General features: G+C 39.2%; 1 protein-coding gene across 1 annotated transcript; it reads left to right on the top strand.

Annotated features, from left to right (window-relative positions):
- The first annotated feature begins 355 nt into the window (after nt 1–355).
- On the top strand, nt 356–26,634 carry LOC140237415 (integrator complex subunit 10-like). The gene is made up of 16 exons (XM_072317335.1): nt 356–529; nt 3,135–3,202; nt 3,714–3,817; nt 4,871–4,927; nt 5,511–5,593; nt 7,274–7,355; nt 8,459–8,762; nt 11,317–11,501; nt 13,234–13,358; nt 13,951–14,089; nt 14,821–14,903; nt 20,083–20,220; nt 21,162–21,356; nt 22,954–23,119; nt 23,640–23,733; nt 24,564–26,634. The coding sequence occupies exons 1-16, from the start codon at nt 362–364 to the stop codon at nt 24,724–24,726; spliced, it is 2,154 nt and encodes a 717-aa protein (XP_072173436.1). The 5' UTR covers nt 356–361; the 3' UTR covers nt 24,727–26,634.

Raw genomic sequence — 26,634 nt, 5'->3', positions numbered from 1 at the left:
CTAGCATCCTTGCAGTAAATATGGGCATTACTGATATGATATCATTCAAAAGTAGTCACCTAGTACTAGTATTATATTTTTGCTCGCAAACTTGGTAATGTCCTACATCATGGGAGTTTGCTTATAAAATCATAATTTTAGCAACTTTCTCGAAGGCCGCCCTCATGTGCGCAGTTTTGCATGTGTCCTGTGTTACGTGCATGCCCACTGATCAGTGAGATCAGTGTGCATGCCGTGCAGAGCAGTGGCCGCCGCGTACCGCCGCGGCTAGCTCGCGCTCGCCAGTCCATCCACGTACAGGGCCCGAGTACCGTACCGGTGGCGATCGACGCGACGTGAAGCCACCGGCTAGCTAGTGAGCATGGACACCTGCACCGACAGTTCCGAGGGGATGAAAACTCCCCAAGTTTTATCTCGGTGGTTTGTCGAAAAATCGCAATCCTGCTTAAAGCAACAGAATGATAGGTTTGCATGCAAGTCATTTCTCCTGACTGCTAAGTCGATTTATCCACAGAATTTTGAGATTCAGGTGCGTATACTTTTGACACTTTGTTGCGCTGCTGTAATATCCACATGAATCATAACATGTGGGACCGTTGTAATCATGGTAATGGACGTGGCCATTGGCATCTTTCCCCCACTATAGCGAGGTACCCGCACCTCGTCAGGGGCCCGAATACCGTCACCCCGCTTAAAATTGTTTTAAGCGCACTAAACAAAAATTTATGCCCGGGACTGTGTTCAGTATGCTTGAAACTTGGCAGGGCCAAGCAAATTTTGGTGAAAACCGAACAGTTTTTCGCGAAAATCGGAAATTTTAATCGGAATAGGACCCTACGTGTTATACAATGTAAGTATCACCACTGTCCCCGCACGCATCTTTTACGTGTATGTCTATGGGAGCATCACGGTCACCCGCACACGTCTTTTACGTGCTTTGTCTATGGGAGCGCGGGTGACGAGTCGCGGGCCCCTTCCTTAGCGCACAGCTATTTCGCATCGTTCGCGTTTGACGACGATAGCTGCAAATTTTCGATATCGATCAGTGAGCTTGTGATTCCATTGGAATTTTCAGCATTTTTCCAGTATGTGAGTTGGATTTCAAAGAATTTCAGTGGCGAAATGTGATTCAAATATGCGCAAACATTAACTATGACGAGGTGCGGGTCACCCAAGTATACATTAGCGAATTATGATTTAATATGCTTGTAACCAAGTGTTTGTCATAAGTACAATATCCATTTACTTCACTCTCTCCAGACTGGAACTCTGGAACTCACTTCCACACTCTGCTGTTGAAGTAAATTTAGGTGTCTATTTAATTTTCAAGAATGAATCTCAAACAAAAAGTACGGTAACACTCTGTAACGGTTAGAAACCTACCTGTGAATTTATTTGTTTAATTTGGCTTGTAAAATTAATAAATGAATAGGGCCTATTATAGGTCTATGTCCTGTACTGTTTCACTTTGTCATTTTCTTTCTCTGTGTAGGCCTAGATCTAGAGGTCTGATCTTATACTATAGCCCGACCAGACACTGTTACGCTATGCGAAAACAGCGTCTGACGAGCACGGCATGCAGCCTCGAAGTGAGGAACCTCAACACAACTACAAAACTTAGGAACATGTATACTTTTCTCCTTTAAACAGAATACTTTACTCACGTTAAATGCATGTTTCTATTACAGAAGAATAGTTCGCCACACTGGGTCCATGGAGACCACTTGCGATAAGTCCGTGGAACAAATAAATGACACTTTCTGGCGCAATTCCTGACCGTCGGGCTTCGTTGTTGCAGGATTCAAAATGGCGCCTTGACTTATGCGCATGCGTGACCGGATGTGCTCCAGAGCGAGCGCGTGTGCGTTGAAAGTGTCGAACAAACCTTGGCGTCTGCTACACAATAACCGTGGTATGGAGCTCAATGTTCCTCGCACGACCAGACACCAGCCGCCGCCAAGCCCAGTACAGTTTATAGCTGTATACTAGTAACCGTGAGTACGCTGCTTGAGTGTAGCAGCACGGTCGACAGCGCGACCTTTTGAAAGGGCATTCACATCACGTGACCACCCGATATCTAAACTTGGCCTGGCGTGAAAGATTGTGTACGGTGTGGACATGCTGGATATGATGATCAATTTCGGTAAGTTTCATTACGTACATTTGAATACTGATAGCATCAGATGTAGAGTAAATATTGAAGAGTACCGTATACTCGATGAGTTTGAGGTGACAAAAATGATCGTAAGTATCAAAAGTCAAAGCTATCGTGATACGATTACGTGGCTCTCCTAGTGGTTGGTGGTCGCGCTCGTACAGCCCTGTCGCGACGTACCATGTACAGCGACTGGGCTGTGTATAGTTAATCTTATAGATACTTCTTTTTTGTCAGTGTGTGAATGTATCTCATTATTCTCATGCATGGCTGTGCCTAGGAGCATTTAATTATTAGATTGATGTTATGGGATTACTACCATGGCATGGTATCAAGCTAAAGGTGATGCCATTCTGCCTGGCCATGATCCAACCGATGTATCGGAACCCGCAACAAGGATCGACCTCCCATGCTAAGATTTTACCATGTGCAAAAGCATAAGTTTTTACATGTAGCAGGCAGTTGAATTTTGTACAGCGTTATTGTCGAATTATGGGTGCCTTGCATTACAGCATCAACTAAATCTGGACCTGAATACAGAACAGAGACTTAAAGTCTGTGTTCAGAATCATCCATAGGTATCCATAGGTAGGTAGGTAGGCAAGTTAGTTACAAAACCAGAGGACAATGATATCACTTGAATATTGCCTGTATGTAGCAGCATGTAGTTATTATGAACTTCACCTTGTTGAGTTTTATTACTTAGTATAGATCTTAAGTTCGCATAGAAGCATGTTAAATCACATTGCTGCCGATTTCTGTTTGTCTTTTTATATCATATATTATATATATATATATATATTTTTTTTTTATTTTTTTATTTTATATATATATATATATATATATATATATATATATTTTTTTTTTTTTAAACCCTCGGCAGTGTCTAGAGCAGATGTTTAGGTGAGAATATTGTCTATAATGTGCAGGAGTAGTAAATAAGGGGACAATGTATTCTTTTTCTTCTAATGCTTTACAGTACCAAGCTTACTGCTATGAGAAATCAGCCCAAGATGTCAAGCAGGCTGCATCTATTCTGCTTGAAATGTGAGTATGTTGTGAATCTGAGTCAAAGTGAATGCTTTCTTTGCATTTTTTTTTTTTAATGCTTCTGCCATGTAATAAAAAAGATGGTTATGTGTGAACTATATTTGGCATTGCAGCTGTTAATAGTGAGTAGTGCCAGCTGTGTTTTTGAAAGAAAGTAGTGTTTGATTTTATATATACATGCATACTGATGAAACATTAATTCTGCAGCTTTCCCAAGAAAAAGGAAGAAGAAGATAATTAGTTCTATGCCTAGAATGAATTTCTTTGAATTTCTTTAAGCAATCTGTGATCAGTTAAAGGCCTGGGCCATTTCGTGAAGCACTTTGTCAGGTATTTTTACTGACAAGCTGTTATATGCTACAGAAATCCTTGCATCTGATTGGCTGAGAGCAAATATGTCAGAAGAAATATCTAGCAAAACCCTTCATTAAATGCCCCTTGGTCAGTCCAGTTGCTGAACATTGTATTTCCCCTCATTAATTCTTTACATTGTTGAAATTACTCAAAGGTTCCACAAATTCCAGCAAGAACCACAGTTGCTGGAAGAACTACAGGCCATCTCAAAAGCTCTGCAAGGTGATTCCAAAGACACTCAAACTTCTTTCCTCACAGGTAAGCTGTTGAATATTGTAGGGAAAATATATGAATGTGTAAAATGTATTGATCTTAAAAGTCTAACCATTGTGCAAATAGGAAACAGTCATAGTGTACAGTGTCCCAGGTTGTGTAACAGATGTGAAAGTGTACATGAAGAAGGAATTGAAAATCTTAAGGAAAGCTGTAAATTTAATTCACCATCCAAAGGTTTTAGTGATTTAATATTGATAATGAATACTGCAGGTGCTCAAAGTTTCTCACACTTATGATTTCTGACATTCTTGGTGTGTATATGACTCATCAATCTTAATCTTTGATTTACACATCACTGTGAATATGATAATTAATTAAATATTTAAGACTGGAAACATATTCAAGAGGTCTTGGTGAATTATTGTTGGTGTTTTCAACCGATCTCTTGCATTTGGAGGTTGGTCTTGAACTTTCCTGTAAAGAATTTAATTTCTGAGGTCAGTGAGAAAAGAGTTCCAAAATGCAACCAAGTGGTAGCTGGATGAACAAGTACAGCACAATGTAAATTAACCTCTCATGGACATTACTTGTAGCCAGTAATTGGCTCAAAGTTGATCCAGTGTGATTCTTTGGGCAACACACTGTTTTGACTTCCCAATGTAGATATGAATAGCAATGTGATATTTTTTCTAGTTGGCTGAAGGAGATTGAATAAAAAGCAATAGGTGATATGCTGATAGCGTATCACCTAAATTAATGCATTGCTGTCTTCGATAAGAAATTTCTATTTGTGTGTAAACCATGAGATGCCTGTTTGGTTTTAAAACACAGTAACTTATGCCAGCCATAACCAGGGGGTTTCCAAAATATTGGGACACAAAGAGATGATTCAGTGGGTTATATGCAATGAGTCGGGTGCAGTGCTATGTCAGTGCATAATCAACTATAGTTAGGAATGCTGAACCCCCCCCCCCCCCCCCCCAGTTATGGCTCAAATATACATTAACAGTACAAACAGCACCCACACTGAATGGGTTTAAATAGCTGAAAGGCTTTTACCCAAGGTTTGTGATGTGCTCTTTGTCTATGTGACAGATGTGTATGAACACCTACCAACTACTGCCCAGAAGGAAATCCTTGTATTGTGCATAGGTGAGTAAAAAATCTGCCAATGGGATTAGTTTTTAGTATGTATGAACAGTTCACATTCAGTAAAACAAACTCAAAATATACCTTGACTTCACAATCATAGCTGATTGTTGTGAGTCAGATTGTATAGCTTAGGCAGAATAGTCGTACAAGCACCTTCACAAAATACATACATTCTTTCAACTTTGATTACTTAGAATATGTCTAGTGTATCTATTGAAATATATCTTTTCTAGCTCCATTTATTTTCTCTTATATACCTACTTGTGACATATATTGAGCAGGTATTTGTACTGTATAATGTACACTAAAATGTAATCAGTTTATTTACACTGAATATTTATCAGATGTGGTACTTTTTGTATTACCATTTACCTTTTGATAGAAGAACTAAGAATATATTTAGCACTATATCAATGCATTGTACTTATCAATGAGCAATATCATAAATACATAATCTATATCCATTTATCTCATATGTCTTCTATATATAGAATAAAAGTTATAAGAGAAGGAATGTAAGTAGTTTTAGTAATGTGAAATTGTTCTGTATGTTTTTTGTGTTTGTTATCCTGTTTGCATTTAGACCAGTGCCAGAATGTTCTTGAAAAATCATGCCTCCAAATGCTGTTACTCAGGAGATTTAACAAGAATGGGTACGAGGAAGCGGTAAGTTAGAGAGAAAAAAACACACCTTTTTTCGACCATTTTATATTTTTATATAATGCATATGCCATTTTATTACTTTGATGGACAAATGAAAAGATTCAGGTGTGAGTTTCTTTAATTTGTCTCCCTCTACAAATTAAATTTGTTAAGATCGCAACATTTTAATTTGTAGAGGGAGACAAATTAAAGAAACTCACACCTGAACCTTCACGCCTCTGAATGATATCTTTCTTTCAATGAAAAGCTTGTTACAGAATATTAAATACGTTTACCCTTGCTATGAAAGGATGTCTCAATCAGGTCCTGTTTCAGTATGTGTGCTGTGTACCAGGATCATAGCATTTTATATTTCATAAGTTTGTTTGTTAAGATTATCAAATGAATGGAAGAATTAATCAATATTTCTCCTTGACAATTCCACTGGACTTGTGCAACTCGGTTTTGACGGGTTTGAGCCAAAGTCGACTGCACAGACTTCAGAGACCCCAAAATAAGGCTGTGCAGTTTGTGACTTCTTGAAGAAAAAGGGTCCCCATTAGCCCCATTTTGCAAGATCTTCATTGGCTTCCTTATTAATGAGACGATAACCTCCAAACTTGGAGCTCTTGTGTTTAAAATGCCTCATGGCAAATCTCCATCCTACATCTCAGAGCTCCTAATGAGGCATCAACCAGCTCGTAGCCTGAGATCAGCGAACCAAGCTCAATTGAAGGAATTTCTCAGCCGCACAGCTCGGGGAGACTGAGACCTCTGAACCCAAGCTTTGGAATGCCCTCTCTCCATGAATTAGAAATGCAGATATTGTATCATGCTTCATGACTTACCTGAAAACTTACCTCTTCCCAGCTCTGCCTCCCTATAATAGCACCAAATCCTTAACTCGGGATAATGGAAATTAAATATCCCAACATCATACAAATGTACTTTGACTGAACAGTTGAAGTTGAGACATTGTAGATCAAGCACCATGAGCGCCTTTCAGAGGTGGATACTGGTGCTATACAAGAAGCCATCATCATATCATCATCATCATCATCATCATCATCATCATCATCATTATCATCATCATCATCATCATCATCAATCATTCAAACATAACCCAAGATCACATTTCCTTTTGTGAGAGAATTTGTGACTGTGTTTCATTGCTGTGTGGTCAATTTATTGTCACAAGAGAAAAGCATGCACAATAATTTGAACTGCCTCATCAATTAAAAGATTGAGGTAATGAACTGAGCCTAGCATCAGTTACAAAAATGTTGAGGGGATAATAATTAAGTAGAAAGATTCCCAGGTGAATTTTAGACCATAATTTTAAATTTAAATGAAGCAAAGAAATTGGATGAATTAAAAGTCTATACTGCTTTTACCGATTTTCCTCTGTGATAATACAGCATTATACATTAAAGGCAGTCTAGTGTTTGTTTGTATGCATGTGTGTGTGTGTGTTTGTGTGCATGCTTTCATGTGTTCCAACGCAGGCCAATCTATAAATAGGGCTACACAAGTGTTCCAATGTAGGCCAATCTATGAATAGGGCTACATGTTAATAAGAAGATCGAAAGCGCACACTTGACTCATTTCAGTGCTATTGATTGGCTTCATTCTTGAAACCATTTTATAATGCTTTGTAAATCAGAACCTGTTACATCTCATTGTGTTCTTGTCTGGTCTTTGTAGGTTTCTCTTGTTGAAACGCTCCTGAATACTGAGAAGTCAGAAGGTGTGAAACATGTCATCAACCCTTACAGGAAACTCATGGGTGAGCTCCACTCTTCTTTTTGAGCTTAACAAATTATTCTGTCCATTGCAGAAATTGAATAACAAATAAATGAGTTTATAGGCAATTCCAAATAGAATGTAAAAGTTGGAAATTTAACCTTTAATCCTATTCTACCTGGGGGGGTCAAATTGACCCCCCCCCTCGACGTTTCGCGCCACGATTTCGCAACGCGCAAAGATTTTGCCGCGTCGTTTCACGACTTTTTTCATTGAAGTCTCCTGCATATTTTGACACCAAATTTGCGACGTCCGGGTACACAGTTTTGAAGTTACGTAATGTTTTGCATATGCATGTCAACCAAAAAACAGCTCAAATTCATGATAACGTGTGCAAATCCAATGCTAATTGTGCTTTTTGGTTAAATTGATATAAATTAGATTATTTCAACTTTTAACCATTGAAATTAATCAATTCTAGTGTAGATAAGCCTGAAAAAGTGCCTGCAACAAATTTTGGCAAAAAAACAATAGAAAACAAAAGGTCAAAAAAACAATAAAATACATTAGAAATTAACAAAACAATAAAAAACAAAAGAAATTGATTTCGATTGTGCTATTTTTTACATGAAAATTGTTTGATGTGTCTTGAGGAATTCTGAGACAAAAATTCAGCAATCCTCCAGTCTTTTTAATGGAGTTATAGGTGAAAATATGATTTCATGCACAAATTTGCATAATTAATTTATTAAAAATAGAAAGGCAATATTTTTCTATTGTATGACCATGTAATCTTGTAGTTGACATCCAGCTCTATCTTCAGGCAAAATTTCGCGACGATCGCGCGATCGGCGGCCGAGATCTGAAGGGGGGGTCAAATTGACCCCCCCTCAGTAAAAACTTGGTCTCAAATAGCCCAGTTAGAATAGGGTTAAAGTGTCATCTACTTCAATTTTAGACAGGATGATGGCCCATATCCTATGCATTTATAAAAGTAGAATTGGGCAAAGGATGCTTACTTGTTATCCAATGTTCATATTTCCCAATGTTTTGTCTGAGTAATGCCACTCATATATATATGCTGTGATGTATTTCAGGCAGTCAAACTAACCAGAGAATGACTCTTCACTCGTAAATATTCCCCAGTCTATAAGATTCTGCCAGTGATTCTCTCCATGGACAAGCTCAGCCAACACTGCTCCACCAGGCAGTACTCCAAGTGGCTGCAGAAGACCATCGAGTTCTTCGTCACCGTGGCAGTGCAGCCCCACCAGAAGCACGTTGGTGGTGGTGAGCACCTTCCCCATGGTGTGGGAGGAGGAGGCGGAATGGCTGGAGGGGAGGGGACTGAGCTCCCCGAGGGATCGGTGTGGGACAACCTGCAGCACATTCTGAAATTGCTGGCCAAGAGTGTACACTGGGAAACTGGATTCATTGCTCCTGCAGAGAGGTGAGAACAATTCTTGGAGCCCTGTTGCTGGCTAATATGATGTATATTTTTCTATTTTTGGTGAGCACTGTGACTATACAATGATCGAGTAAGTATATAATGATCAACAGACATAGTAGAAGTAGAAATTGTAAGGAATAATATTAATAGTAGTAGTAGTAGTAGTAGTAGTAATAATAATAATAGCTATTTTTTATATACTGTAAAACCAGACATTTTTGAATGCATTTTAATTTTCCAAATAGTGCAAGAGCCAAGATTTGTGAAATTATAGGGCTAATGAAAGTTTTTGTTTGAGCTATATTGATTGAATGCCAGTGGCAGTTGGCAAAAAAATTCATGCCGCGAAAAAGCCTGTTGGCTACAATTCCTGAAAATTTCATGGCGCAAAAATATCTTGCCTTACACTAGTGCATTTCACACTTGCTAAGAATTTCAGTGAGCTTTACAGACTATTATTAGCCAGGTCACATGACACATTTATGATAATGCTTCAGTATTACAATGTGTATCTATTGTATAGTTTTGGCCTGTAGTAGTGATTGGAACTTAAATGGGGTTTCGACTGAAAAACTGCTGTGCTTTATGCCTTCGTTAAGATGGGGTTTGTGTGGTAGCCTGCATCACGCTGTCTACATTGGTTTGAAACTTTGTGGTATAGGACATGTGAAGTTTGTTTCCTATACTGGTGCTCAATTTCTTACAAAATTGTGCCATGGTGGCCACTAGTAGGGAAATGATAATGTGGAATTGGTGCCCCTGAAACAAGTTTGCACAGTTCAGTCGCAGCGGACGACTATAAATAACTCCCCCGAAACCCACGAAACGTTTTGAATTTTCAACCGTCACCGAGGCAGTGCGAATCAGGCGTTCTCATTTTCACCAAAATTTCACCTTCTCATATCTCCGCTATACATTGACCAAAATCGCTCAAACTTTCAGTATCAATGCAAAATCATGATTTCTATCTACATACGAAAAGTCACCAGAAATGATCAAGAACTTTTTAAGTTATTCAATATTTCATGTTTTTCTGTCTCGGAAAACTACTGTCTGATTATTTCCAGACACATCTTGACGCACCACTTAGCATTCATGAAACTTGACATACATATTCATAAGACTTGTGCGGACGTTAATGTAGCCATGTTCGCTTTGCCGAAGACCTATTTTTGAAGTTACAAGTGAAAATAAATGAGGTATCTTGTCAGAAATCTTGGAGCAGCAAACCAGAATAATGACGTCATATTCTAAGAAAAACTGATTTGCGCTTGCGCAATGAATGGACGTTCCCATGCTGCTTCGATCCAGCGAGCTGATTGGTCGATGTAATGCAGCGTACTGTTACTATGCGATGCGAGCTGAGGTGGCTGCTGAGGATGCCTAGTACACATGCATGCTATGAGAGTGGGAAGCGGGGTGTAGATAAGTACAATGTAGCAGTGTGCTGGGTATGGGGACCTCGCCACCTCAAAGACAAGCACTTACGTTATCAGAACTGGCCTATTAAAAAGAAAGTAGCAAAAATTTGAATATCTATCGGCTATGATACCATTTATGCAGTTGCAAATTCATGATAGCCTCATGACATTGGATTATTCGGACTTGACGCAGATTTTACTGCACTATAGTAAGTAACATTACAACTACGAATTCCCGGTACGAGTTACGATCAGCAGAGAGTACAGCAGTGCCGTACGGCACTGAAGTACAGGTGACGTTAGAGCGACAAAGATGTGGGTACGTGGGACTGTACCCTGTCTTCCCGTATGCGAATGACTATGAAATTTCCTGCTCGGAACGAAGGTAGAAAGTGCACCACTTTCGATTATTTCCAGACATATCCGGACGCATGACTTCTCGAATGTGATATTTTAGAGTTCCGGAAAGAAATACATACTTAGTAACATACTTGAAAGTTTTTTGTTGTTCACGAAGTCAAAATGTGAAATTTTAGCAACGATTTCTGACAATTATTTTCCGTTTTGAGAGTGAAGTTATGCTCCATTTTATAATATTTTATCGTCGTTATTTAAAAAAGTTAACATAATGGCAGGTTAAAATGAGGTGTTTACTTTTCATAACGGTTTGGATTATCAAAAAATATGAATAAATAGTAAAGTTACAGCAGTTTTGCTGCGACACTTTCCTAGCGGTTTTCGTGCGAAACGTGTTCATTCAAGAGGAAAGCGAGGTCAGGTCAAAATGAAAAAAGTGAGTTAATTGCACCCGTCCGCTGCGACTGCGTTTTGGAAAATTTCTTATAATCTCATATTGTTTCTCCACAGTAAGGGAGTCATTTTTGATTGCTTGAAAATATTGGTTAGTGCAACTGAAAAGAAAAATAAATAAGATGAAGCGATACATTGTTGGGAAAGAACATGATAATGTAAAAGTGACATTTGGACACTGCTGAGTACTGTTTCTGTAAGTGCTTTGTCAGGGTTACATGCTAAAAACTCCTTTCTAATTGAGTGGGAGAGACTACGAGCAAATGTACATGTAAGTAACATAGCAGCAATGCCGTTTCATCTCGACTCATGTCACATGTCAGTGGACTGGGCGAAAGTTGGTCTGTCATCCAGAAGCATTTAAACAAGTCTAGCAGCAGCGGCAGTGGTAAGGATGGAGACTCAGAGGAGGGGGTTCCCCCCAAACCTGCCTTCTATGCCAGCCTCGTGCTGCTCCTGAGAGCATCCCACCGCTATGCTGCCCTGATGAACTCTCAGCATCATGCAGGTAAGTTGGCAGGAGTGGTATTCTCTCTCTCTTTCTCTTTTACTTCTTCCTCCAATCTTCTTAACCAAGCAGCACAACACTTTTCTTCTTTTAAAGGTACTGTGAACCATTGGGGGCAATGATTTAAAAAATGTTTGAGATGTCACATTTGATGCATTTGTGTACGTCAGTTGTATCACAATACACCCTACCATGTAAAAATTTTGCAATAAAGCCTAAAATATAAGGAGATATCACTGTTTTTCTCAATAAATCATAACTGTAGACAGTTTAGTCTAGAAACATTTTTGTCCCCGCCGAACGAGTTTGAGCAGGGGACTATGAAACAGGCTCCGTACGTGTGTGCGTCCGTGTGTGATCAAAATGTTCAGTTTGCTACTTCTCTGTCATTTATGAGCCAATTTTGATTCTGTTTGCTTTATATGATAGCACTACATGGGAGCTTTGAAACTTCTACACAGAATTTCAGTTGTGACTTTTGACCTTGACCTTTGACCTATATTGCACATTTTGCTACAAAATGCTACTCCTTCGCCATTTCTAACCCGATTTCGATTCCGTTTGCTTTATGTGATGGCACTAGGTGAGGGCTTCAAAACTTCTGCACAGAATTTTGACCTTTGACTTCTTTGACCTTGATTTTTGACCTGTATTGTACATTTTGCTACAAAATGCTACTCCTTCGCCATTTCTTACCCGATTTCGATTCCGTTTGCTTTATGTGATGGCACTAGGTGAGGGCTTCAAAACTTGTACACAGAATTTTGACCTTTGACTTCTTTGACCTTTGACCTTGATTTTTGACCTGTATTGTACATTTTGCTACAAAATGCTACTCCTTGCCATTTCTAACCCGATTTCGATTCTGTTTGCTTTATGTGATGGCACTAGGTGAGGGCTTCAAAACTTTTACACAGAATTTTGACCTTTGACTTCTTTGACCTTTGACCTTGATTTTTGACCTATATTGTACATTTTGCTACAAAATGCTACTCCTTCACCATTTCTAACCCGATTTCGATTCCGTTTGCTTTATGTGATGGCACTAGGTGAGGGCTTCAAAACTTCTACACAGAATTTTGATCTTTGACCTTTGACCTTGATTTTTGACCTATATTGTGCATTGGCTACAAAATGCTACCCCTTTGCCATTTCTAACCCGATTTCGATTCCGTTTGCTTTATGTGATGGCACTAGGTGAGGGCTTCAAAACTTCTACACAGAATTTTGACCTTTGACCTTGATTTTTGACCTGTATTGTACATTTTGCTGCAAAATGCTACTTCCGGCGGGGACATATATTACGCACCGCGTAATTTCTACTTTTCCTTGTTATTATAACTATTGTTCATATTTTGTATATTTAACAATCCTTAACATTAATCATACTGATTCAAATTTTCACTTAGTTGTTTCTATCCCTAGCTCACATATTAGAACTATTTTGAAGCAGTATAGGTCAGTCTTTTTTTCATCTGCAAATGGTAAATCAATGCCTTTAAAGAGTCCACAACCTGATATTTCATGCAACTGTACAACAGGTCTCTATAAAAATAAATAAATAAATAAACAAACAAACACAAAACAAACACAGAGGAGGCAAAACAACAACAATAACTTATTTTATTATCATGCCCTCTCCACTATATCTGTCACATCACTGTCACACCACTCTACACCAGTTCTACAGTGAGACTCTAGTATGCTTGTGTATCTGCTTTTCTCCTCCCAGGGGCCACCAGTCACCACCATCACTCACAGGTGCTCCTGGAGGACTTGGAGCCAAAGAAACGCTCCAAGAAACACAAGCACGCCCACAAGAAGCGCAAGCTGGAGGCAGACAAAGACAGCCACATTGTGAGTTGCTTGGCAACCATATGATATTCTGTTGGATTTGAGATCATGCATGGAAAACAGTCATTTTAGAACTCAATTTCAGTTTTGAAGTGCTCCTTGATACCATAGTATGTGTGTTGACAAAAAAATCTCTTTCTTACATTTGTCTGTGTCATTCTATCTCTTGATTCTTTCTTGTCATTGATGATACAAACTTTTCCCCCCTCTAGAATTAACTCACATGTATCCATCTATGTTATTGTCTGCCTGCCTGTCTGTCTGTTTGTCTTTTTGTCTTTTCAAAGTTTCTTTTTCTTTCTTTCTTAATAAGGTTGTTTTGGTGACACAATGTCTGTTCTTTCCAGTCAGCCTGTTCAATCACTACAGTAATGTATGTCAAAAACATTCTTTTGTAGCATTGGAATATGGAGGAAAAGTGTCTTCAGTTGGTCAGTGAGTATTCCAAGAGGGCCTTGTACAGTTAGCAGTTGGAACACATCTGAAAGCAAGTGAATTAGTATAGGTACTTGAAGCTGATGCCAGGGATGACTAACATATACTAAACTGTCAAGTAAATGCTGTTCTGTTGTTATCTTCTTTGATTGGTGGGAAGGATTCTGATGAGTCTGATGATGTCTGTGATGTCATCCAGCCTTCTGAAATGACGGCCCTCTCATCTGAGATCACCGAGGCCTTCCACACTGCCATGAACTGTTGGCAACTCCTCAACTCCAATGAGCTCTTTCAGAAAGGTATGATTTCCATGTCTTGGTATCTGATTTGTGCCTTTTACAGGAATTACTGTGAGGAATCCCTTCCAGCAAATCCCGTATCAAAGCTCCCCAGCTGAAAAAAAGGAAAGGGTTCAAGGAGTATTGGTGTAATAGTCTTGAATAAAGCATTTGGCTTACTGGGGAACTTGCAAGTATGTACAGTGATGTCCATTAATTCCATCTATGTCTTCTTTTTGTGGAGAATATCTTTTGCCTGCCTTCCCTTGCGGGTTATGTCAAGATCATTCTACACAAGGTGTCTACAGGATGACGCATGCTATTTGATATACCTTAGTGTAAGAGAAGCAGTGTGGACAAATGCCTTGTTATAGGAATATTAGACCCAAATAAGCTGAAGTGACGAAGCTGACTACAAGTGAAAAGTACAAATTTCTAGGTGGGAGATACCCCTACCTCCCTCTATTCTGTGGCCAGTATATACAAACTTTATGTACACACAGATTCATGTAGCAATGTGTTTAAAAACCTGGACATGCACTTCAACGAAAGACCACCTGGTTTGTTATACCTTTAGATATATAAGGAGGAGGTAATATTATGTCTAGAGCTTGAGCTTGGCCTTAGCAAAACAAATACCCCCCCACCCCCCCCCCCTCCCCCGAATAAAAAGAGATAAAGAAAAGAAGAAAAAGAAATGTTACAAAAGAAGGTCAATGTACTTTTCACTATCTCTTTCTGAATATTTCTAGACTTTAACTGGTTGTTGCGTCGGTGGAAAGCTGAGACATGGTTATGGTTCAACAGTTTCCAGGCTGATAGACTACTGTACCTGGTGAGTAAATAGTACCAGAACACTGATCATGAACATTGATCATGAACACTTGTAGACTGATTTTCTCTTCTGAATATGGTACACTGCAGAAGTTATAATGTGTAGGAATTTGCCTTTTTTATTCTGTAAGCTAGTGCAAAATATTTTAATTGATGTTGTATGGCTAAATGGCAAATACCATTTTGCTGTTTTTACAATTATTACATCATATGTTAGTATAATAATAATAATAATAATAGTGTATACTTTTATAGCGCAACAGTCCATCAAAAGATGCTCATGGCGCTTTTAGTCTTAAGGTTAGGAGAAGAAAGAAAGAAAGAAGAGAGAGGAAGAGAGAAAAAGGAATTATGTGACATATTCACTCTTGTTTTGTTTCCTACAACATGTTAAACAGATATGTTTTTAGGGATGATTTAAATGATTCCACAGAGGATGACTGGCGAACAGTGACAGGGATATCTTTCCAAACTTTAGGTCCTATGTGGGAGAAAGAACGAGTTCCCCATGAATGCTTAACCTTAGGTATCTGAAATGAAAAGGAAGTAGAGGATCGAAGTCTGCGAGGAGGGTTATAACAATATAAAGAATTCTGGAGATACTCAGGTGCAGTTGAGTGAACTACATAATACACAAGAAGAGCAATTTTGAAAATAATTCGCTTTTCAACAGGAAGCCAATGGAGAGAACGTAACACTGGCGTAATGTGAGCAGTTTTCCTACTATAGGTCAGTAATCTTGCGGCAGAGTTTTGAAGACGTTGTAGAGTGTTAATTTGTTGTTGTGACATGCCGAAAAACAAAGAGTTACAATAATCTATTCGAGAGGAAATAAGAGCATGTATAATCTGTTCAGCTGCTGTTTTAGTGAGATATTTCCGAATAAAACCAAGATTACGCAATTGGAACCTTACAGATTGTGATACATACGCAACATGATATTTGAAGGACATGGTACTATCAAAAACAACACCAAGATTGCGTGCCTTTTCAGAAGAGTTAATAACACTGTTACCAATTCTCAATTGACACTTCTTCATGTTAGCCTTTGTCAGCATGTGTCTTGACCCAAGTACCAGTAACTCTGTTTTATTGTCGTTCAACTTTAGTTGATTTTTGCTCATCCAACCTTTGATTTCATCAACACAAATTTCAAGTTGTTTTAACACTGTTGCTGCTATAGTTTCAGATGGCGGGAAGGAAACAAACAATTGAATGTCATCAGCATAGCAGTGATAATGAACATTGTGCTTCCGAATGATCTGACTAATGGGCTGAAGATAGAGTGAGAAGAGGAGTGGGCCGCCAACCGATCCTTGTGGAACTCCAAACTCGGTGGCTACAGGTTTTGACGCTGAATCATCAATCTTGACGTACTGGAGACGGCCAGATAGATAGGAAGTGAACCAGCGCAATGCAGTACCAGAGATCCCGACAGATCTTAGTCGTTGAATGAGGATTCGGTGATCGACAGTGTCAAAGGCGGCAGACATGTCAAGGAGGACAAGCGCTGTGATGTTTCCGCGATCCATCTGCTTCAAAATATGATCACTAAGGTTTGCAAGAAGCGTTTCAACACTATGATGAGGCCTATACGCTGACTGGAAGCAATCCAAGAGATTGTTGTCTTGTAGATGTGCAAGAAGCCGTGAGAAAGCAACACGTTCCATTATCTTACTGAGGTAAGGTAAGTTGGATATAGGACGATAGTTCAGCAGGATTTCAGGGTCTAAACTGGGCTTCTTGAGGGTTGGACGAATCAGAGCTGTCTTCAGGGCAGGTGGGATGATGCCAGTTGAAAAACTCTGATTAACTATTTTAGCAATGCAGGGAGCAAATGCAGGCAAACATTTCTTCAGAAGAGTGGAGGGCATTGGGTCCAGCTCACAAGACGTACATGGTGATTTCTGTATGATCTCAGATATCTCATTAATAGATGTGGGAGAAAGATATTCCAGGCATTCAGAGGTCTTCACAGTGAAGTCAGTCATATGGACAACAGGAAGAGATGAACGAATGTCCATAATCTTACTGACGAAGTATTTGCTGAATTGATCAGACAAATCTTTGCTTGATTCATGCTGAGGAAGAGAGGACGTTTGCTTTCTGCTCAGGAGTTTGTTTGCAACTTTAAATAGCTGTCTAGAGTCTTTCCCACAGTCTTCAATTTTCTTTGAGTGATATGCTACTTTAGCTGCACGGATGGAGGCCTGAACCCGCTGTCGTTGCTGGCAATACAGTTGTCTATGGATCTCAAGTTTAGATGATCTCCATTTCCTCTCCAACTGCCTTTGAACTAACTTTTCTTGTCATATTTCGTCACTGTACCATTGAGTCATGGGGCGAACTACGACAGAGCGACGTCTTACGGGAGCATAATCATCCAGGATGGCAGAAAGTGTGGAGTTATATGCAGTAACAGCTTCCTCAGTGCTTTCAGCAGCAGTACACTTGTCATCCAGCAAGAGAACTATTGGATCGCTGCAGATTTTGTTATGGTCTATCGCCTTAATGTTCCGAGACATGATAAGTTGTCTTTTGGCAGCACACTTTGGAATGTTCAGATTGCACATGATTGCCATATGATCAGATATACCATGATTGACAGAAACATCAGATATTGTTGCTGCGTCATCTGAACGGGTGATAAGCAAGTCTAGAGTGTGTCCTCGGATGTGGGTTGGCTCATTTACATGTTGCTTTAGATTATATGCTGACAGAATTTCCGAGAAGCTGTGAGTGTTTGCATTGAGAGAGTCCATCTGGATGTTAAAGTCTCCACAGATAACAAGGCTTGAAGATCGAAAGAGTTGTTCATCCAGAAGATTGGAAAACTCCTCTAGAAACTCCTTTAAAGCATTACAGTTTGGAGGTCTGTATACCACAATCAAATGTACAGTTTTAGAGGATTGACAGATATCCACTTGAATTACCTCAAAAGATTTCACATTAGTTGAAGAAATCATCTTGATGTCAAGATTGCTTCTGTAGAGAAGTGCAACACCTCCACCTCTTTTACCCTTTCTTGGTATGTGCTTGAATGAAAATCCTCTTGGAGTAAGATCTGCAATGGGAGCTGCATCATCAGTGGTGAGCCATGTCTCACAAACACCAACGATATCTAGATCGTTGTCAATCACAAAGTCAACAAAGTCAGATGTTTTGTTTTTCAGCGACCTTGCGTTCATCATGCAGAGAGAGATGTTTTGATCAGCAGATACTTTCTTCAGATGACAAAAAGATTTTACACCTTGCCTTTGGCTTGTTACCCGAGGCAAAACGTCACTGAAGGAGGGATAGGAGACTGCACTTTCAACATGTTGAGATTTACGCCCGATTGCCCTTCTTCCTCGATGCGTCCGCCTTCTCCTTATACCCAGAAGCTTGATGCGTTCATGGACTTCCTTCCTAAGTCTGTACGATGGACCATGACAAACAGAAGGATTCATGTTTCGGAGAGCGGTCGAATCATATGAAACATGCTGATTTCGTTGAGAAGAGGAGTACACGTTCAAGGCAGTCGCAGAGTCCAAAGGTCCAGGATTGGGACTAACATCCCCAGATCTCATAAGGAGCAGTTGATAAGTTGCTACTGTGTTGGCATAATAGCTAACACGTGGTCCACAGTACTTGAGTGTGTTAAATTTCCACCTGGGCTGTGCAAGAAAGCTGTAGCAGTTGTGCTGTACACCGAGGCAAATTCCTTTTGCAAGAAGTACAAAGCACACAATAGCTATCTGCTTGGTCAACTCCATTGTGAACTGTTCAGCTTCTTTACCAAAACAATGGGAGACTTTTAGGCTTGAGTGAACAGGTGAGAGACAAGAAGAACATGGCTGTGTAGGGCTCACACAAGATAGAAGTCAAGTCCAAAAACTGCAATCACTTACACCAGTGCAGCTCTAGCTTCACTCAGCTTCAAGTTGGTCCTGCTGATTCCAGAGTCACAAATAAATTCAGTAGTAGTTGATTTGTATATTGCAGATGTCAAAAATCCATAAAATAGTAGAAAGTTGAGGAGAGAGACGAGAGGGCTACCACACAGGCGCTCACTACTCACTACTTTATGAACATAGGGAGATTGATTTTTCTTTAATACTTCTTTAATTAAGGACATGAAGCTCTTGAAATCGAAGGATTTGCACTGATAAAAATGTCATTACTGTGTTATTCTTTGTTGACCAAAATGGAGATACAAGTCACAAAGGATGAATTCAATGTGCAGAAATCATCTCTAAACAAGTAGCAAAGTTGATACGAAGGCCCAAATTCTCAAAGGTGGAATTACTTTATTACACCGCTTATTCCGCCGATTTATTACGCCTCTTATGCAAATCAGGCCGTCCTGATGTAAAATGACGTGATTTATTCCCCGGAATCTATTCTCAAAGGTGGAATAACTTATTCCCCGGAATAACTATTCCGCGGAATAGTTATTCCAGCTTTGAGAATTTGGGCCTCTGAGTGTAATCCTACTTTCCTTTCAGTGATAATGAAATATTTATCTGGGTGCCCTACCGACTAAGCTATAGAAAGCCCTAGTATAGTGTCTGTCCCAGAAACCCTTAATTCTCAATGCTCGTGTGGTCAAAGCTATAGCAGTGTGTGTGTGTGTGTGTATGTATGTGTATGTGTGACACACATGCACACACTTAAACCTAACATAAACCCGAAGGATAATTCAACTTGGGGATAAATGTGAGGTATCACCTAAGTGATGCAGCTTTTTGAGTATGTAACAAACACAAACAAGAGGGAAACTTACCAGAAAGGAATATAATCAATTAGTGAAAAATGAGCAAAGAAAATGGGATTCCATCGGGATTCCGAACCCGAGACCTCTGGATTACGAGCATTGAGAATTAAGGGTTTCTGGGATGGACACTGTACTAGGGCTTTCTGTAGCTCAGTCGGTAGAGCCGTAGAGCACCGGGCTAGCAATCCAGAGGTCTCGGGTTTGAATCCTGATGGAATCCCATTTTCTTTGCACTTTTCCACTAATGAAATATTTATCTGATAGAAAATATATATGTTAATCAACTGCATTTGTAAAAACCTTGTCCTACATGTGTATTGCATGCTGTGCAGGTACCTAACCAAAAGTGTTTTATCTGGTCTCCAACATGACATGGCAGCCTATTCTGCACAGCTCACTAGCTGACTCTTTTCCATGTTTCCAGGGTGAAAATGTGCAGGCAGTTGCCATGTTGCAGACAAGATTGAAGACAGAGCATGATGACACACCCCTTGACAACCAGGAGCGCATTAAGACCCTGGTGCAGCTAGCAAGCATTTACCACTCCATGAGCAGACTCTCTGTGAGTTTTGGATGCCATATGCCCAAGAAAGGAACTTAAAGTGATGCAAAACTTACTGTAGCAAACTGTCTTGCACAGGCCAAATTAATTCTGTTTTGCTTATAACTTTTCACATGTCATGTTCATCTTTGATTTATTTGTGGCAAGGTATTTCTGTTTTCATATACAATACAATTATAATGTATATTGATTTAAGATTATATTGATTTTATTATGACAACTCTATATTATCTCTACATGTTCTGCATTGTATGAAATATGTTCTTTGTCTGTAGATGGAGTGTTTCTTGTGGGCTTATCTGCATACTTTATAAGCAAGGGTAGTAAGAGTTCTTTTGGTCTCTTACATCATTGAGTGTCAGTTGATTAGCATGTCCCATTTGTATGTACTGAAGGATACGTAAAATCTTTCACAGTCACCCTGGACTTTTAAATGTGTGCCCTATTATCATGGGCTCACAAAGATATTTGCATTAAATGTAGGGTGCAGCAATTGTCACTTCTGTGGTAACAACTTGGATCCTCACAACTAAGCAGCTGGTTAGTAACTAATGCCATAATAGCAGCAATTATTGTATCGTAGAATAATTACAGACCTTGTCATGAAATGGACTCTTAGTTCCTTATTGAACAGGAACCACAACAGTGACTCATTAATCCCTATTTGATTTCATACATAAACGTATTTCTTTCCTTCTTTTTCCTTGTAGGCTTTACAATTTCACTTGTTTGTATTCTGCCACTCAGACTGAAGGACAGAGAAGTTGAAAAATTCAGTTTTTCTTTGATATGAAACCACCCCCCCCCCCAACATCTAAAGGTATCAACAACAGCTGGGGATGTTGTATGTGTAGGAAATAGATTTGGGTTCGTAGGTACAGTGCTGTTGGAAGTGATAATCCAAACTTAATTCCTTAGTTTCTGTTCATTTTGCTCATCAGGATGCCTGTGACTCCATCCTGGAAGCCATCAGCATCCTCAGAGAAAATTACATCGAGGGGAACTCAAACAGAGGCATCGTGAGCGAGGGCTCCTTTGCCGCAGGAGGCAGGTCAGGCAGGGTGCTTCACATCATACCTGCCACACCCACTACACTTCTGCCGTATTGCATCCAGCTGGTACTCTTGGCTTTTAAGGTTCGTTCTCTCATTCATCATTGCTCTCCACTGCAGAGTCTTCTGTTTGTGTGTGTGTTTTTTTTTTTAATCAGCCTCTTGAGAGGGATATGAAAATGATGCAAAGGCTGTTGTTTTTATTATGCCTCCGCCACGAAGTGGTGCCGGAGGCATTATGTTTTCAGGTTGTCCGTCCGTCCGTCCGTCCGTCCGTCCGTAATGAATTTTGTGGACAAGGTAACTATCGAAACCTGTTGAGGTATCCTAATGAAACTTGGCATGTATGTGTATTAGGGGGTGAAGTTGTGCCTATCAACTTTTGGGTGCACATGCTCTAGGTCAAAGGTCAAAAGGTCAAGGTCAAATACATAAAATTTCACTATTTCCACCATATCTATTGAATGCCTGAAGATATTTTCTTGAAACTTAGTGTATACATGTATTACCCAATTAAGATTCTCTGGTGAAAGTTTGGGTCATGAGGTCAAAGGTCAAAGGTCAAAAGGTCAAGTAAAAATATTAAAACTTCTTTTTTTTCTCCGTACCTTGGAAAATTGTTCAAGGTATCTTCATGGAACATAATATATACATGTACTGACTAGAAGTGATTATCTAGAGAATGTAGAGTTCATGGGGTCAAAGGTCAGGGGTCAAAGGTCAAGTGCAAGACTTCAAAATTTTACTATTACCCTCATATTTATGCAATGCCAGCAGGGTTATTTTTTTACACTTGGTGTATGCGTGTGTAACCTAATAGGAATTCTCTGGAAAGTTTTTTTTTTTTTTCTTTTTGCCACAAAGGTCAAAAGGTCAAAGATCAAGTGAAAGTGCTGAACTAACTTTTTCCTCCATATCTCGGAAGTGGCTCAAGTTACCTTGAAACTTAGTACATATTATGCATGTTCTACCTGAAAGTAATTATCTTATGAATTTTAGGGTCAAGGGCCAGATGAAAATGGTAACAATTTACTATTCAATTCAGAAATTTCACTTTTTCTCCACACCTGTACCTTGAAAATTACTCAATGCCTAAATGTATGAATGGGTCAAAGTCAAGTTAAAGTCCTTAAATCCCTAGATACATGCTCTCTTATTCATCCAATTAAACCTACATCAAGGAAGGTGAACATTCAACACATTTGTGACAAACTTGTCATTCCAGTATTTTGCTAATTTTGTGAAAATGTAATCACACAGTGTCCACATGTACTATCTAGACCCATTGGGAAAATATGCATTATGGCGGAGGCATACCAGTCGCCAAAGCGACATTTCTAGTTATTTTTTTCTGTGTTTATTCATTTCAGAAGGGTATGAATGAAATTTATGGTAATATTCATTCTGTTGACCAAACAGATTGTCAGTCTTAAATTTCAATATCTTTGAAGAGAATTGCAAATACTTTATTTCAGCTGAACAGCTATCGTGTACTTGAAATCATGGCATGTAAAAGAAAACCAAAACAACACCATAAAAGATATCAGTGATAAAGCAGAATGATTGCATGAGGTCAATGGCTTGCTCAAATGTATTTCATATAGTCTGCTGAAGCAACTGCTGGGAAATAAAGTCCTTATACTGCTCTGGCTCACTGTTGCAATGATATTTGAAATTCCAGAAGCGTGTCCTGCATCGCGCCGACTCTAATGACACAGGCCTTGGTCACCTGATTGTTCTGATGCAGTACTACTGGCCACGAGATGAGCTCCTCTTTAATGAGGCCATCCGCAGAATCCGCAAGAGGGGCCACTTCTCCTACCACTCTTTTCTCAGTTACATCATCAGTATCCTTTTATTAATTCTCTTGTCACTAAAGGAGGATATGGAGGAGCTGTGATACTTGCCAAAAATGGTGTGGTAGCTACACGGGTAAACTTATTTCTTCATGTCTTTAACAAGATCATATTTAGGTATTGCATGACTAGAATATCATTTTAAATTAATGAGGGGAACACACGAGCTGTGTGTTTCTTTGAACTATTCCAAGGCACAAAAATAATTATGGGGCATAATGTTCTGCACTCATCCCAGGTCAATTTATTTGGAACATTACACCGCTCCTTGGTTTTTCTTGGATTTGTTATCGTGTGAGAGAAGTCCTCTGACAGGGCTAGAAAAAAAAATGCCTATATTGTTTACTTAGAAAGTGCATTCTCATGAATGTTGTATGTGTTCAAAGAAGGATTTTTCTTTTGCTATCCTTAAGGTTATTTTATCAATTATAACACCTCTAAACTGCCTTGCTGCAAGAAGTATTTTTTTAGTGTGCTGTGAAAGTCAGTTTCTTACATCAGCTTCATTCAGACATTGACATCCTTGAAGAGTTTGCCTACCTCAAGACAGAAGATGGAGGGAAAGTTAACCTGGATCTCCTCCCATCTTCATCCAGTGTTCAGAGGTATTGACCACTTTAAGAGATGTCAAGTGCATAATGCAACCCATACTGATGATTGCATTTGAATTTTTGATACATGTGTTTCATGCATATGTACTTTAATCACAACACACAAAGCCTGATGTTTCTGTACATGGCATACTGTACAATGCACAATCAAATAACAGAGTGTTTACTCTTCTGCTGTTTTTGTTTGTCTCATAGAAAAGCAGATACCCAGCAAATTTGTACTGCTTCAGTAAGGTTATGACATACTGTTGCTCAAAAACTGGACTGGTGAAAATCACTGTCGGGCCAGCAACTTTTCAGGAATTGCCAAATTTACTGGTCTGACATGACCACTAAGAAAAGATAACATTGTCGGGGTCAGTCGAAAAAAACAGAACAGTACCAGTAAATTTTTGGTCCAGGGCACCGTTTCATGAAAGTTGTCAGCCCTGACAAGTTGTCAGTCTCCGGCGATCACCATAGTAACAGTCAGTGACCAGAGCTTCTCAGCCAATCAAAACCAAGGATTTTACTTAAACTGTCAGAGACTGATAACTTGTCAGGGCTGACAACTTTCACGATACCGTGCCCTGATCAGTAAGAAATAGAAAAACTGGATATGTACTGGTCTGACAGGGACAAGTCGGACCAGTAGGAAAAATGGGTTAGTGTGCAGTTCTGTGTAAGACCACGATATTTTTGTTTGTTGTAATCCTCCAACTAGATTGGGGCTGGAGGCATTGTTTATTGGTGAAATAATAACCATATCTGTCTGAGGCATTGTGTGGGTTCCAATTCAGTGATATTGATCTCCTCTTCTTCCTTCCATGGTGATATGAATCCAGGCAGCGGACGGTGACCCGAGGGGTAACCAGGGGAGGTAAGGAGGACTTCCGGGCTGCTATGGAGCGACAGGTGATGCGATGCAACGACAACGTGGAGGGCGTCATCCTCAAGTTCTTGTCGGAAGAGCGAGATTCCATCAAGCTTACTTTGGCGGACAGCTAGGCGCCATCATGGCATCATGTGACGAGGGGGTTTATAATATTACACAGCGCCATCACTGTTGGACTACATGGAGATCAAAGATAGGGCTGTTATTCTTGCCTTCTTGTCTTCATGACATTACCTCTGCTGAAGCTTAATGGGATGTTTTCACAGTTTGAGACATTTTATTGACACCTTTATCAGTACATGCACACAGCCCCATTCTGATTGATTTCTGAAGGACTATACAGCATAATTTGTCCCCCCGGGCATTTTATATGCTAATTCAGTAACAGCTCATTCAATGGAGATGCAACTCACAGTGCTCACCAACTGTGGCCCTAATAAAACACCCATCTGCCAACTATCCTCTACAATACAGAAAATGAATTGGGTTCTAGCATGTTTGTTTGTTTGTTTGTTTTTTGTCCCCAGCTGGCTCCATTCTATTCCTCAAACTCAATATTATTATTGACTCTTAATAGTCTGTTTGACACAATCTTTGTTGTCACTGGTGTTGCAAATCATTGTCACACGTCTTTGGTGCATGAATAAGATTGAATTCAGATGTTTTGTTTTTTTCATTTTCTCAAATTGAGTGAACCAACTGATTTGCAAAGACATTGCTTCCTCTGACAAAAATGTCCTATACACCATCTCAAAGGCTGAAATTTGTATACAACACTTGTACTACCTTTCTTTGTGAATAGGGATTGCAACTTATTTGTCTATTCCCATGGCTCTTGATTTCGATTGCATATTCAACCACTTTGTGAAATTGTTGATTTTTTATATACTTAATGTATAAAATAATTAATCACTTATTAAGTTTGTCACATGGAATCAGTTTTGACACAGACAAGATTTCCATAATTTGAATTGATGGAAAAAATGCTGATTTTCATTTCATTTATGAGGTTCAGGGCTCCATTTCAATTCTATCATTTTCAGTTCAGAATGTAATGGCTTGTGATATAGTGAATCTGCCTGTGTCAAACAATTAGCTGATTTTGAATAAACTGAACAAATGTTCAGGTTGGTCATGAATTAGACTCTACAAAGGATGCAAAAAGTGTACAAGAAGGATGCAAGGAAAACTGTAGGCCTTTGTTGCATATGACCCCAAACTGCTTTAGAATCGAGCTAAACATCTGTAAATTTTCATTCAAAATCAAATGCAAATGGCAGGCTGTCTTTTGTACAGCATTCAGAGATAAATAAAGTGTACCTGGAAGGCCACATATCACTAGCCAAGGCTGATGAAACTATTACCCATGCTTAACACTGATGCATAAGCAAATTTTATGATGCTGTTATTGAGTTGGGATTTACTTTGGGAAGTCCAAATAAGAACAGATAAGAACAAACCTGTCAAAGAAGAGTATACTGTTGCATTTGTAGCCGAAATCAAGTGAAGTGTTATTTAGTGTTTCCTTTCTGCAACTTGTGAGTTGTATTTCCAAGCAAGTTAGTGGAGATTTTTTTTTTTCACCATTAACTTAGAGTGTTGAAGAAACTGAAAGGATAAGAGAGGGAGGTGTAATATCCAGCATGAGAGAATTGTCAATACAAATCCTCACTAGCAGAAGGTGCGTAGCTTCTGAAAGGTATTGTTTCCAAGAAAAAGAAAAAAGAAAAAGAAAAAAAGAGAAGCTAAGCAGAGGTGACTTGTTGGATATGTAATAGTGCCATGAGCATCATTTTTGACAGACTCCAGTGCATTATAAAGAGGCCACTATTGTTCTTATTATTACTTGTTATTTTTTATTTTGTTTTATTTTATTTTTGTATAGAAGAGGTCTTTGTACCAATATACCAGTACATTTCCATGTTTGTAAAAGAAAAACGTGCGGGGAGATAATAATGATGTACATATTTTGTTATGAAATGCTGCTGCAATAAATGAGACGCTTTGCATACAAGTGTGAA

The sequence above is a fragment of the Diadema setosum genome, chromosome 14, assembly GCF_964275005.1.
Source record: "Diadema setosum chromosome 14, eeDiaSeto1, whole genome shotgun sequence".
Classification (NCBI taxonomy): Eukaryota; Metazoa; Echinodermata; class Echinoidea; order Diadematoida; family Diadematidae; genus Diadema; species Diadema setosum.
This window is presented reverse-complemented; position numbering and strand designations above follow the sequence as displayed.

Bases quoted from the DNA above. Each gene is read 5' to 3' on its own strand.
- LOC140237415 (XM_072317335.1), top strand. From the start codon at position 362: ATGGACACCTGCACCGACAGTTCCGAGGGGATGAAAACTCCCCAAGTT. The intron at 4,928-5,510 runs GTGAGTAAAAAA...GTTTGCATTTAG, and splicing joins AATCCTTGTATTGTGCATAG to ACCAGTGCCAGAATGTTCTT. The intron at 13,359-13,950 runs GTGAGTTGCTTG...ATTGGTGGGAAG, and splicing joins CAGACAAAGACAGCCACATT to GATTCTGATGAGTCTGATGA.